Source organism: Puntigrus tetrazona, chromosome 3 (genome assembly GCF_018831695.1).
Source record: "Puntigrus tetrazona isolate hp1 chromosome 3, ASM1883169v1, whole genome shotgun sequence".
NCBI lineage: Eukaryota > Metazoa > Chordata > Actinopteri > Cypriniformes > Cyprinidae > Puntigrus > Puntigrus tetrazona.
In genome coordinates, this window is record NC_056701.1 from 10,741,558 (window position 1) to 10,754,079 (window position 12,522).

Here is a 12,522-nt window from a genome sequence, read left to right on the forward strand (position 1 = left end):
GAATTAAGTGAGTATAATTGAGAGAAAGGGGGAGGAAAAAGTAAAGAGATGAATAGCGAGGAGTTTCAGCAGGGAGAAATTGTCCCACTTTAACCAGCAGTAAATCCCACGCAGCACAGCCTTACAATCCAGCACTTACTCAGAGAGACGGATGAGAGAAGACCGGGGGGAAGGTGCGTAAATGCTCCAATGGCTTGAGCATAGAATGAAAACATTGCTATAGGGAGAGTGCGCTGGAATTGACTTTGCATGTCGACATCAACCTCGTTCATTAACAAAATACATAATCTCTCAAAAAAAGGGTTTATCTCTCTATTTTGTTAAAGCTAATTTCATTTATTTGTATGTTTTTTTTAGCTATGAGCACTTTTGGACCTGTGAACCCTTAAAACATTTTTACAATCTCACTAGTTCAATTCGTCATCTGTCAATATCCAACAATAGACATACACTTTATTGCCAAAAGTATTAGGTCACCCCCTTCTAATGAACAGGTTTGACTACATTAGTAATATCCATGAGTACAAATCTTAATGTTAAAGCATATAATGATATTCTAGGGAATTGTGTGCTTCTAATTTTACAGCAATAGTTAGGACAGGACCCTTTTCTATTCTGACATGGCAATGCCTCTGTGTATAAGCCAAGGTTAAAAAAGAAATGACTGAGTCAGTTTGCAAGAACTTGACTGGTCCAACTCCTAATCCCAGCTAAACACCTCTGGCGTGATTTTGAGCCAAAAATGCATCACTAAACACAAAAAACTGTTGCAACAGAAATGGAAATCAATTTTTAAATACATGAATTATGTTTTCATCTTTGTTGCCACGGTTTTGGGAGTGCCTTTTTCTGTTCTACATAAGGGGTGTCCCAATACTTTTGTCCATATAGTGAATGTACAAGTCATTGGTGTTTGGTGATGGCTTTTGGGCTCAAGGACTGCATTTAAAGTCACAACAGAGGTGTTCAGCTGGGAATAAGAATTGGTTTTATGCAGTCAAGTTCTTTCACACTGACTCAATTAATGAACCTTACTTTATATAAAGAGGCATTGTCATGTTAAAAAAATAGAAAAGGATCCTGTCCACACTGTTGGTTATAAAATTCCCTAGAATATCATTATATGCTTTACCATTAAGATTTGTACTCATGGATATTATTAGTAGTCAAACCTGTTCATTGAAAGGGGGTGACCTAATACTTTTGGCAATATAGTATATGTATATGCGCATGAAAGGAGAATTTCACATTTCATATATTGTAAATACACTACATAATATTTTCCCAGTATTAAAACCTGGCAGCTTAACTGAAAATCCTACAAAAATCATACATAGTAAAATAGTGTAAATTATATTTTCCCTATTATTCCTCCATTAATCATGTCTCGTAATTAGTACAGAATTAGTACAGCAGGAAAAAAAAACTTTAATAAGTCAAATTTGTTAATCAAGAATGGATGGATAAATACATTTCATTTTTGTTGTGGCCTTTTGTTTAGATCATCATGGCATAATGTAGTACTTGTCATATTTAAAGCAGAAATTGTTGGCCATGGATAAGAAGAAAATAAATAATTTCTGTATATAAAATACACTGGAAAAATAAATGCACGCTAAAGTTTTCAAGATGCTTACTACCACAAGAAATCAGATATTTTGATGAAAATTCACCTCTGGGACATAAAAGTGTATGTAGTTGAAGAAACACCCACATACATGTGATTGTACCCAAGCAGCCTCCGTTCTCAGGCAGTGTCTATGGAAACCGAATATCCACTGACGTGAACAGAGAGAAATAGCTAGGAAATGGAGAACACAAGAGATGGAGGTTCATCGACTGATGGCGACTGGGAAAGCCTGGTGCGTGGGCTGACCGGGGGTTTCTGCCGCACAAGCACTCATAAATTTGCTGTCTTCCCTCCATACCAATCCCTCTCTCCCTCTCTCCCTCTCTCTCTCTCTCTCTCACACACTTTCTCTCTTCTCTCTCTCTCTCTCTTCTCTTCATTCCTGACCCCCTCCCCTTAAGCATAATGATAATTGCATGCTTTATGAGGAACTGAAGCAGGAGGGCAATGCATAGCTCATCTACGCGTCATGATATGGGATGGGTACGACGACCCCTCTCAGCCATTACAGTGATTAAATAAGACGGACTCTGTCCCTGCATCTGTGATGCAGACCATAGGTTCCTTCATGGAAGGTGAACAGATTCGACTTTGCTAGTGATAGACGTTTAATTCATGACTGTAATGTCTTCACGAAGTCTCTGAAATACACACTAAAGCATGGCTGTCCTCCAGCAATGTGCCTTGAAAAGTAAACTTCTGTCATTTTTACATGAGTTTAAACAATTTTTCACTAAAGTAATAATGGGCGGAAGATAAGAATGCTGCAGTTAAAGGCATCTGAATCAGGTCTTGAAAATTGATAATGATAATTATTTGATCAATGACTGCAATAATCAGTAAACATGCACAGAACAGTTTTACGCACGCAATTAATTAAATGCAAATAGCAAGTATAGTTTTATAAAACGTGTTTAATGTGTTTAATTTACATAGAAAGGGGGTGTGTTTGCCTTAAACACAATGACAATTTAAATAGAGCAAAGTGCATTGCAGCACATATAGTAATGGTATTGTGGGTGGCATGTGAATAAGATGCAGCATTTTTTAAGTGGAAACACCACATTTAAAATGTAAAACAATTTCATGAATTAGCCCATTTGTCATTGTACTCCAAACTGCAAAATATTTTGTATTTTTGTCTTGTTTTCCAAAACATTCATAAATCAAGACAAACGCAAAATTGCATAAAATATTAAGTATTGTTTTCTGAAAAGGTGTATCAAGATTGAATATTTTTTTAAAAATTAAAAAGGGCTATGAATAATAAACTTAATTCAAAAGATAGGGAAGTTTATTATTGTGACCCAACTCGGATTCCTAGTATATGCGTAACATATCTTCTGTCCTTTTGGTTCACAAATTTTTTTTTAGGAAACGTGATTTAAGTGCCGGAAAGCAACTCAAAAACAATTTTTGGAAGTGAACATCTGTCTATGTATCGTAGCTGAATTAGAAAAGACTGTAAAACTGCAATTGACTTCTGATATTAAAGACATGGAATTTTAAGATACTAAAACAATATTATTATATGTATTTGGACGCAAAGAGCCTACAGTACAGTACACTGCAGACGTGTGAAGATTTGTACTTTTGAATTATAGCTGTTTACAGTATCAATACACGCTGTATCTTATTCTGTTTTACCTCAAGGATACCTTTTCCCTTTCATTTTATGTTTGTAATCTTTGTTGGGTTCTTCCTTCTCTGTCCTGTTCTTCCCTTTCATCTTCACCTTCTCTCGCTCTCGCTCTCTCTCTTTTCTCCCACTCCTGCTCCAGCTAATTGCCGCAGAGCTCACTGATAGAAATCAATGTGCAATGTTTGATTGTGAGCCAAAGCACAGGAAGGTGAAGCAGAGCAATGAACATCACAAATACACAAACATACACACTCAGCACTTGCATATCTGATGCTCGGATGATTAAGAGGTGTCTCACACAACACTGTGTTTGTGTTGGGCTTCCCACAGAACCCCTGACTAAAGCCCTGAATCAATCTAACCATAATGCCATAAACTATATTTGAGCATGCATATTATTCATTTATTGCATTAAAGTCAACCTCAAATAGCTTTGAGCTGCATAAAATGCAATAACTGACAAATCCAACAGAGTAAAAGGCTGGTACTGCTATAAAAATCTATCAGCAAACCTTTACAGCTTTCTTTTAACGTTGAGACTCCTGAGACAGGACAGTTAAAGTGATAGTTCAGCTAAATATTGTTATTCGGTCATCTTTTTCTTGACTTCGTTATATATATCAGGAACACAAAAGACAATATTTTAAATTGCCTGAGTGTTGTTTAGTCCTCATTTTCTCATATTTATGTCTTACCTTATAAAGCCTAAGGAAACCGTTTTAGCCATTGAGAACAAACCACCTTACATGTCTTTTTACTGCATTTAATTCTGCTGAAAAGTAGCTAGGTATTCTGACAAAACAGATCACAATTATTTAATTATATATATATATATATATATATATATATATATATATATATATATATATATATATATATATATGTATAGTCAGTGTTTTACCAGTGACCAATTCTTTTTGTGCGTATTCTTGCGCTGCCGTCAGCCAATCAGCATTGCCATGAAGTTATTTTTCAGTTGTAGTGCGATTAGTCACATGACGTTTTTTTACAACTCAAGTGATTGCTCATGCCTCCTCGGGTTCTGAACGCCATTGTTTCTCCTTATTTCAAATCATGCACTCCAGCTAATAAGCAGCCACTGAAATGAACGGGAACGCTAACGGATAGCTTTCTCCAGGTTTCACAGACCTGCTTAGTTTGACAACAGTCATTATGCTTGGCACAAAAATTGCACACTTCACCTCTAAGTATTCTTTTAAAATGCATCACTCTATTCTCTTTAAGCGAAAACTGTCATCTTAAAAACCAAAACTTGAAACTAAAAACGACAGCCCAAAAAAAAAAAAAAAGCGACCCCTAATAAACTAACCCCGCGAAAGCAGAAGGTTCAGCTCGCCTGCTATCTTTCTTCTCGACCTGAAAGCCTAGTGAAACAGACTGTACGGAGCAGAGAGACTAGTGTAAATCTGTCTCCTACATGAAAGCGTCTTTGATAGGCCTCTACTCTCATCTCATCTCCACAAGCATGCCACTAATGTTCTGCCTCCCAGCCAAAATATCCCCAGCAACACCTGGCACCACGAAGGAGAAAAAAAACTGATTAAATCATTAGAGAAACACATGGGAGGATGGGAAAGAGAGAGTGGGAGATGAAGCAGGGAGAGCGGAGAGGTAACGGGGGGAGGGATGAACAACTTCATAAGCTTGGCACTGCGTTTCTGGTGCCGTGCCCGTTGTTTATGTCCACACACATCAAAGGCTGTGGTAATTGCTGCTGTTTGCGGGCCCACATCTCCAGTTCACCTTGACTGGCCTGTTATACGCTACGGGCCAGAGCGGTGCTCAAAGACGGCTGGTTCCTGACTGAGCAGGCCGAGGAGTGTCTGAACCCGGAACGCCTAATGAACGAACATTAGGAGACGAGCGTCCCACAGCACAGCGGCTGGAGCAGCTCCAGGTCTTCACCAGCTGTGCTGCTCTGGTTTACAAGCCGCCTCGCGACAGGCCTCCGCATCCTCCAGCTCGCTTGAGCAGCCGAGCCCAGCCCGAGTGCGTGCGCTCTGGGTCCAAAGGCCTCCGAATGAGCGCGAGGCCGTACAGAAACGCTGCTGAGGAGAACGCGGTAATGTGGTGTTCAAAAGCGCAAACCTAACTCTGCAACTGTGTTTCTCTGTTACAGGAAACTTCAAAGGATTGTGTAAGCAGATAGATCACTTTCCAGAAGACACAGATTATGAAGCAGATGCCTCGGAGTACTTCTTACGTGAGTGCCTCCTTAGTGTTTCTGTGACAGTATTCATGTTCTCACCATCTTGTTCTTTCTTGTTCAATCTGTGAGGCATTTCGAGCAGTGGCAGATATGCTATTTTTGCCCAAGTGCTGTTACTGCTGAAACAAAAGGGGGGTGTAACCTACATGTACAATCTCTGAAAAACAGAAAAGTCCAAAAGTTTGCACAAGGTTATTACCAGGCCCACGGAACTTCCCATTGTTCACAAATTAATTAAATTAAATGTTCAAATTGAATTATTATTGAAATAAAAATACAAAATATGCTGTATAGTTTTACCTTTTAGTAACGATGTAAAAGAATGTAGTACTATAACCAATGTTTAAAACATAGCTATTCTCTGAAATCTTCAAATTAAAAATGTAAAGAAAATATTACAATTAATAAAATTTTTCAATTTCACAGATATCATGAAATTATGTTTATCGTACGTTACGTTACATTTATTTTATATCGTATACGTAACATTTATCTTTTATAACTTGTTAATTTTGTCATAAAATAATGTGGATTTTTTTAGCAACCAATAAGATTGTAGTACTTTTCGCTTTTTTAGTTAAATTATTAAAATATGATTATTAAAATGTTATTAAAAATAAAAAGTATTACATTTATAAATAGGAATGTGTTTAACTTGAAAAATTATTATTCTTTTTTATTAAATATTTAATCAAATATAATAATAATTACAAACACTAAATATTATATTGGCTATACACTGGATATTTTTAGATTTCAATTACCAATAAAAAATGTTGTTCATAAACAGTTATTCTTTATATTGTGATGAAAAATGTAATATAAATATTACATTTTTAAATATTACAGTCCACATACAATATTTACTGTAAATTGTTTTCAGAAAATTCAGCAAAAAATCAGGAGAAAAGTAAAACAGAATTTAAAAAAATAAATGAAATAGAGCTGTATTTGTAATCTCCCAGTCTTTACTTTGTTCCACCTATCTGGGTTTTCTCATGCTGTTCAGCCGTGTAAGGATGGTCTGTTGTCTCTGCGGGAGAGTGTGAATGTTTCCTCACTCTGTTTCGACTCTCAGCAGCGGCAGACTCTCCAGCTCGTACAGTACGGCTCAACTAGGCCCGATTACAGTACACTGGCTCCCTCATAAACACAGAGCATTGATTTCCACTCTTTTTTCGTCTGCGCAAGCAGACCCGGGAAGTGAGTGTCAAACAAGCCACATGCATCAATCCTAAACTCACAAGCAGGACTATCAGTTACTGTCATCAAAACAAGGGCCTGAATTGACCAGAAACAACATGGTAACAACCAAGAGTAATTAAAGATTCTGGAAGCGTTGAGCAGGAAAACAATGGCTAATAGTCTAACCATCCATTTACTGTTTTTGGATTGTTCGAAAAACTTTCTGGCGAACCTGAAATTGCTGACGAACAATAATGAAGACAAAACATTAAATTATGACATTGTTCAGAACAATAAGAATTTAATCTCTTAGACATTTATTTTATCTAGATACCATAAAAACAGCAATATTTTGAAATATTTCTATATTTCTATGTAATATATTAAGTAAATGTTATTCCTGTGAAACAAAGAATTTCCAGTAACATTACTGCAGTCTATAATGTCACATGATCCTTCAGAAATCTAATATGAACTATTTTGAATAAACCAATCATAGTTGAACTTTATGCAGAACGTTTAAATCACACTGTAAATACACTCAAGCTAACAACAAGCTAAAACACAGACAGTGAATTACTAAACATGGCTGTCGTGACTTGATACACCTGCACTTTGTAATATTTTCTTGTCTTCTCTCTCACTGATCCAAATCGGCATATAACACCACATTTTTAACTCTTATTTAGATCAGCTCAGACTGTAACGTTCATCAATAATAATATGTTACGTGCGGCCAAAAGCTAAGGAATCAGGCTTATCCTTTCCAGCGTTTGCCCATCCAGTCAGAGCCATTTAACCTACTTAACCAAGCACCCATTGGTAAGATGATGATATCAGATAAAAGACCATACAATTATCCCAGTGCAGATCTTTCTTCAATATCGAAGCTTCATGCATCAACCCAAACAGGTGGCCGACCTGCCGTAATTGACTCTTCACGGAGCCTGTGATTATAGCTCATGCAGTTAACCAGCGCGGGTTACGCAGTTATGCGGCAGCATTGACCCCATTGCGCTTCATCCTTAATTGACACTGTCATAATGATGCATTCGCTTTCTGAGCGCAGGCCTGAGTCTGAGTTGGATCTGTCCAAGCGTGACTCGCGCTTCGGGCTGCTAGGTGGGTGCCGAGCCGGTCACGTCGCATGCAAACTCCACAGATAAAGCATTGCCAGTTTTGAGCGCTTGTGCCGTCCCATATGCAGCAATAAAGACAAGAAAGGCTCCGACATTGGGACCAGTGGGCCAGGAGTGGTCAAAACGACACGGGACAGCGAACTACCACAGACCTCACGCTCTCTAAGTGTGTGCGCGCACGTATATGAACGCATATGTGTGTTTGTCCTTTTCCTTAGCTGCAATTGGACGAATAGGCCGCAACGCTCCCAGTGGCTTGTGAATTAGGACACTCACTTCCATAAATATTTCAGCCTCTTTCTTATATAGGTCAGCTTTCTGTCTCTCTCACTTTCTCTCCTCTTCTTCCTACTTCTCTTCTCCTTGCACGTCTTATCCTCTCAGACATCTGTTCTGTAGTACTTTTGGTCACCAACTGTGGGTTAAAGTAGAGTGATGGGAGATCAACGGAGTGAGAGGATACAAGCGGCGTGGGTTTCAATAGGATGTCATGCATCAACAAATAAAGGAATGTTTTCTCATTTTTAACAGTACATTATGAGTGAAAAATAGGTGTTACAGCTAACCTTAATACCAAGTTGTTCTGAATCCTTCAAGAGCAGTGCAGTCACTCGAGGATAGCCTATATGCATTGCCGCGAGAACTGTCTAGCTGAACTTTAGCATTGATATTTACTTGCAAAAAGAGTGTGTTGTAATACATTCAGTTTAAAACAGGCCTGCAAAGAGGTTGTTGTTCAAAGGTTTGAGGTCAGAAAGATATTTCATTGTTTTTGAAAGTATCTTATGATTAGAAATACAGTAATATTTAAAAAATATGATCTATTCCTATGATGTCAAAGCTGAATTTTCAGCATCATTGCTCCAACCTTTAGTGTCACGTGATCCTTTAAAAATCATTATAACATGTTGATATATTCCCATTCTAATTGTGATATGCTCAATAATCATTTATTTATTATCAAAGATAAAAACAGCTGTTTACAGCTTCTAAATATTTTTGTGAAAACCTTTATATAATATAGATACTTTCATAAATATCATTTTAAAAAGACATGTATTTGAATTTTTTTTTTTGTAATATTACAAATTTCTACTTGATTAAATTAATACATATTTGTGGAATAAAATTATTATTTTCTTTTTTTTTGAAAAAAGTAATGACCTCAAACTTTTGAAATATAGTGTATATGCTGACATCCTGTTCAAATGCCAACATTTTGATTCACTCAGTAATTGATTTCATTCATATTTGCATGGGTTATTTTTTACTTTAATTATTTAAAGCTTGCACTCAGAAAATAAAATAAGTGTAGTATCACATATGACTTACAGGAACCTTTTAGCTAAATACTTTTATCACTACTATTTTTCAGTGTCATGATCATACTCTTCTATCTATGCCTGCTAAATAAACTAAAAATGAAAGCACATTATCTTTTACGATAGCCTCACTTCATTGTTTAGCACTATACTACACACACAGAATAAGCTTAACTTAACTTTCCCAACTAAAAACACAAAGGGAAATGTTCAATTTGGTAATTTTAATATTTTGCAGCATGATATAATATGTCAAAGACATTTAAGGGATAGTTTACCCAAAAATGAAAATTCTGGGTGACCTTGCATAGACAGCTTTGTAGCTTCATAACATAATATCTATACGTTCTGGGCCGTAAAACGTTTTAGTTGTGTTGCAGGGCCATTTTGGAGTGAACTATCCTTTAATAATTACCATACTCTCATGATTTAAGACTAAGGTTGAATATGGAATAGCACACTACCATACTACTCTTACTGATTCAGCAGTATTTACATTTAGCAGACACTTTTATCTAAAGTGACTTAGAAATGAAAAACATTGCAAGCAATTTCTCATAAGATCCAACAATATTTGAAGAAAAATCAGGTTTTCTTTCTATTGTGGATTCCAATTAATATCAGTCAAACTCCAGTTGGGTTATTTTAAGTAAAAAAATGATGTCTTTTGCAGTACACGACACAATGGGAGAAATAGCAAGAGTAGTACACAAATGTGCTGTTCAGCCTGAATACAAGTTAAAGCATTTTTCTATCGTTTCTAATTAGGCTCCAAAGCAAGTGTCCAAAAAAAGTTGGCCTCAGCCAATAGAAAAAAGGGAATATGTCTCTGAGGCAGAGAGCGGCATCTCACACAAAAGCCTTTTCAACAATTCACCCTCTTGCAAACAATCGGAGGTCTACAGTGCGCCTGTGAGCAGATATACAAAGAAAGTCTGGAGCTTCCAGAGCAATTCTGAAGAGGACGGTTTTAGATGCGCCTCACATTTCTGCTAGTATCATGTGCTTTAGCAGACACCGTGGTTTGGATGCTCTCATCTCCACCACTCGTTTGAAACAGTTATGTAAGAAATCTGAGCCTCGACCGAGGAGCCACATTAGTGAAGTGACACATAAGTGATGTCATAGAGAGCGTCACGCAGTTCAGTGATACACCAAAGAATTGACGTTTATTGAAGATACACGCCGCACTTGTAAAGGCACGGGCAAAACCGGGAGCCAATAAAAACAGGTCAGCTTTCGCATCCGTTCCAACGGCGCTCGCAAAAGCGTATGTATATTCATGCCTGTATTTTTAGACCCAAACATTTGCATACTTACATGCAAAATTACTGTATGGATTCATGCACATTTGATTACGAGGGAATTGCATGCTGATTCTCAGGCACCCGCAGGCATACGCTCAGAGGGTTATCATGAAAGAAATATCTACGACGTAGTAACAGCGCATCATCTGCATATGTATTTACAGCATGCGCAAAACACACAGGCAACGCACACACTTTCGCACAGGCCCTATCAGTGGCAGGCTTCTCTTTGCTGGAGTGATCACGGGTATGCAGCCCAGGCAGAGGAATCAGGCAGTTCACACATCCACACACAGTTATATAAGAGTGCTGAAGCATTCTGAAGCGCCAGTGGGTTTTTAGATCATGCCGTGTCAGAGCTGCAATCTTCCACAGAGCTACCGAGGACCAAACAGCGCTGGGAGAGGGGGAGGGGAGCACGAAAAAGCAGGGATAAGAGGGGCTGAGAGAGCGAGATAGAGGCAAATTTTTGAGAAAGAGAGCCAGTTGGTAGAAAGGACATGTTGGAGGAGAAAGACGAGCAGGGTATTAAGGGTGAAAACGGTAAAAGAGATGACGGCTGAATTCATTTCGCATGTGTTTTTTATTGCTATGCCTTCCATTTGTTCCTTTCCTCTTCATCACTGCAATTTCATTTTGCCATCATCCGGCTAATGGGAGCCAGAGCATTAGCAATTAGCTTTAGCGTGTTTCTGTTTAAAAATACACTGTTAACCAACAGTGATCCTTGACTGTGGGATGTCATGCTTTTTTTTTTTTTTTTGCAACGTGAAATAAAGCAGTAAGCCACAAGAAGCCATTTATAACAGCTAAGGGGTGTTGTTAGGCACAATGTGGAGCGAACCCTTCAATATTATAAATTCACTGTAAACCATGGCTTCTTGTGGCCCATTGCTTGTCAGACCTATTAAAGGTAACATGCAAATTTCTTATATTGACCTTCACCAAATTTGAAAACTTTGAAAAATATGCTTATATATATATATTTATATTTATATTAAATATATTTAATAATAGTTTTAACCTCCTATTTATATGGAATGTTTTCATTTTAATTATTAAAATGTATTTTTAATATTTAAAAAAATAAATACAGAAACAAAATCAGTTTAATAAGTAAAGTTTCTGAAAGTATTGAAGGAGATCCAATAATAATTGAAAATATATTTACAACAAATTCTATTTCATTATATGACATGATTAATATCATGTTTTTAAATATTAAATATTTATAAAAATGGAAACGTCGGCCATCTATTAATTATAATGTTAATTGCTGTGCACCTTTATCCCCAACAACAGGTGCATTTTTTTACCCCAAATACAATACTTTTACATATTCTTAGTTATTTAATAACTTCATTGCTTTAATTGTCTTTAAAAATCATAAAGAAGAATTTTGTCTCTTTTAGCGATTCTTATTTGAAGAATAAGAAAATCAACTTTGTACTGCTGCGCACGGTCAACTCAAAGATGTTGATGTTCTTGAAAAACAAATGTTTTGGAAAGTGCTATGCTATGTATTTGTGCCATCTAGCGATTTAGATTCAAATAATATCAAATGAGCCTTTTACCCCGGGGCACCGTTAGCCCCGTTGTACACTACGTATTCAAATCCACCCAAAAAGTGCCTCAAAATGTTTCTGCAGTTTGAATGGGAATTTTACTTTTTAAAAGGATAGTTCATCCAAAAATTACAATTCTGCCATTAATTAACATCATTAAATTAGTCTGTGTGACATCAGTGGTTCGACCGTAATGTTATGAAGCTAACAAAAAAAATGTACTCCACTTCTGTGTCAGTCTGTTTCAGATGCTTGTGCATTTCTTGGGTTCCATGTAAAAACGATTTTTCGGTTGAAAGGTCTTACGGGTTTGCAATGAAACGAGTGTGAGTAATTACTGACCAAATTTTCATTTTTGGGTGAACTATACTTTTACAATACACTGTATAAAATATTTAGCTGTATGACAACAACAGCACGCTACAGAACACAAAGGTTTCATAAAGGCTTGCAAGTTTCAGAAAAGTGTTTTGTAGTTGTCGCGTTGTGGACAGCTGAAGCT

At 36.9% G+C, this 12,522-nt stretch overlaps 1 protein-coding gene across 1 annotated transcript in view; it reads left to right on the forward strand.

Moving 5' to 3' along the window:
- cacng2a (calcium channel, voltage-dependent, gamma subunit 2a) overlaps nt 1-12,522 on the forward strand; it is a 58,071-nt gene that overhangs the window by 30,231 nt on the left and 15,318 nt on the right. Inside the window, exon 2 of the mRNA XM_043225671.1 lies at nt 5,413-5,496. Coding sequence (XP_043081606.1) covers nt 5,413-5,496 — 84 coding nt within the window. The remainder of the gene's footprint in view (nt 1-5,412; nt 5,497-12,522) is intronic.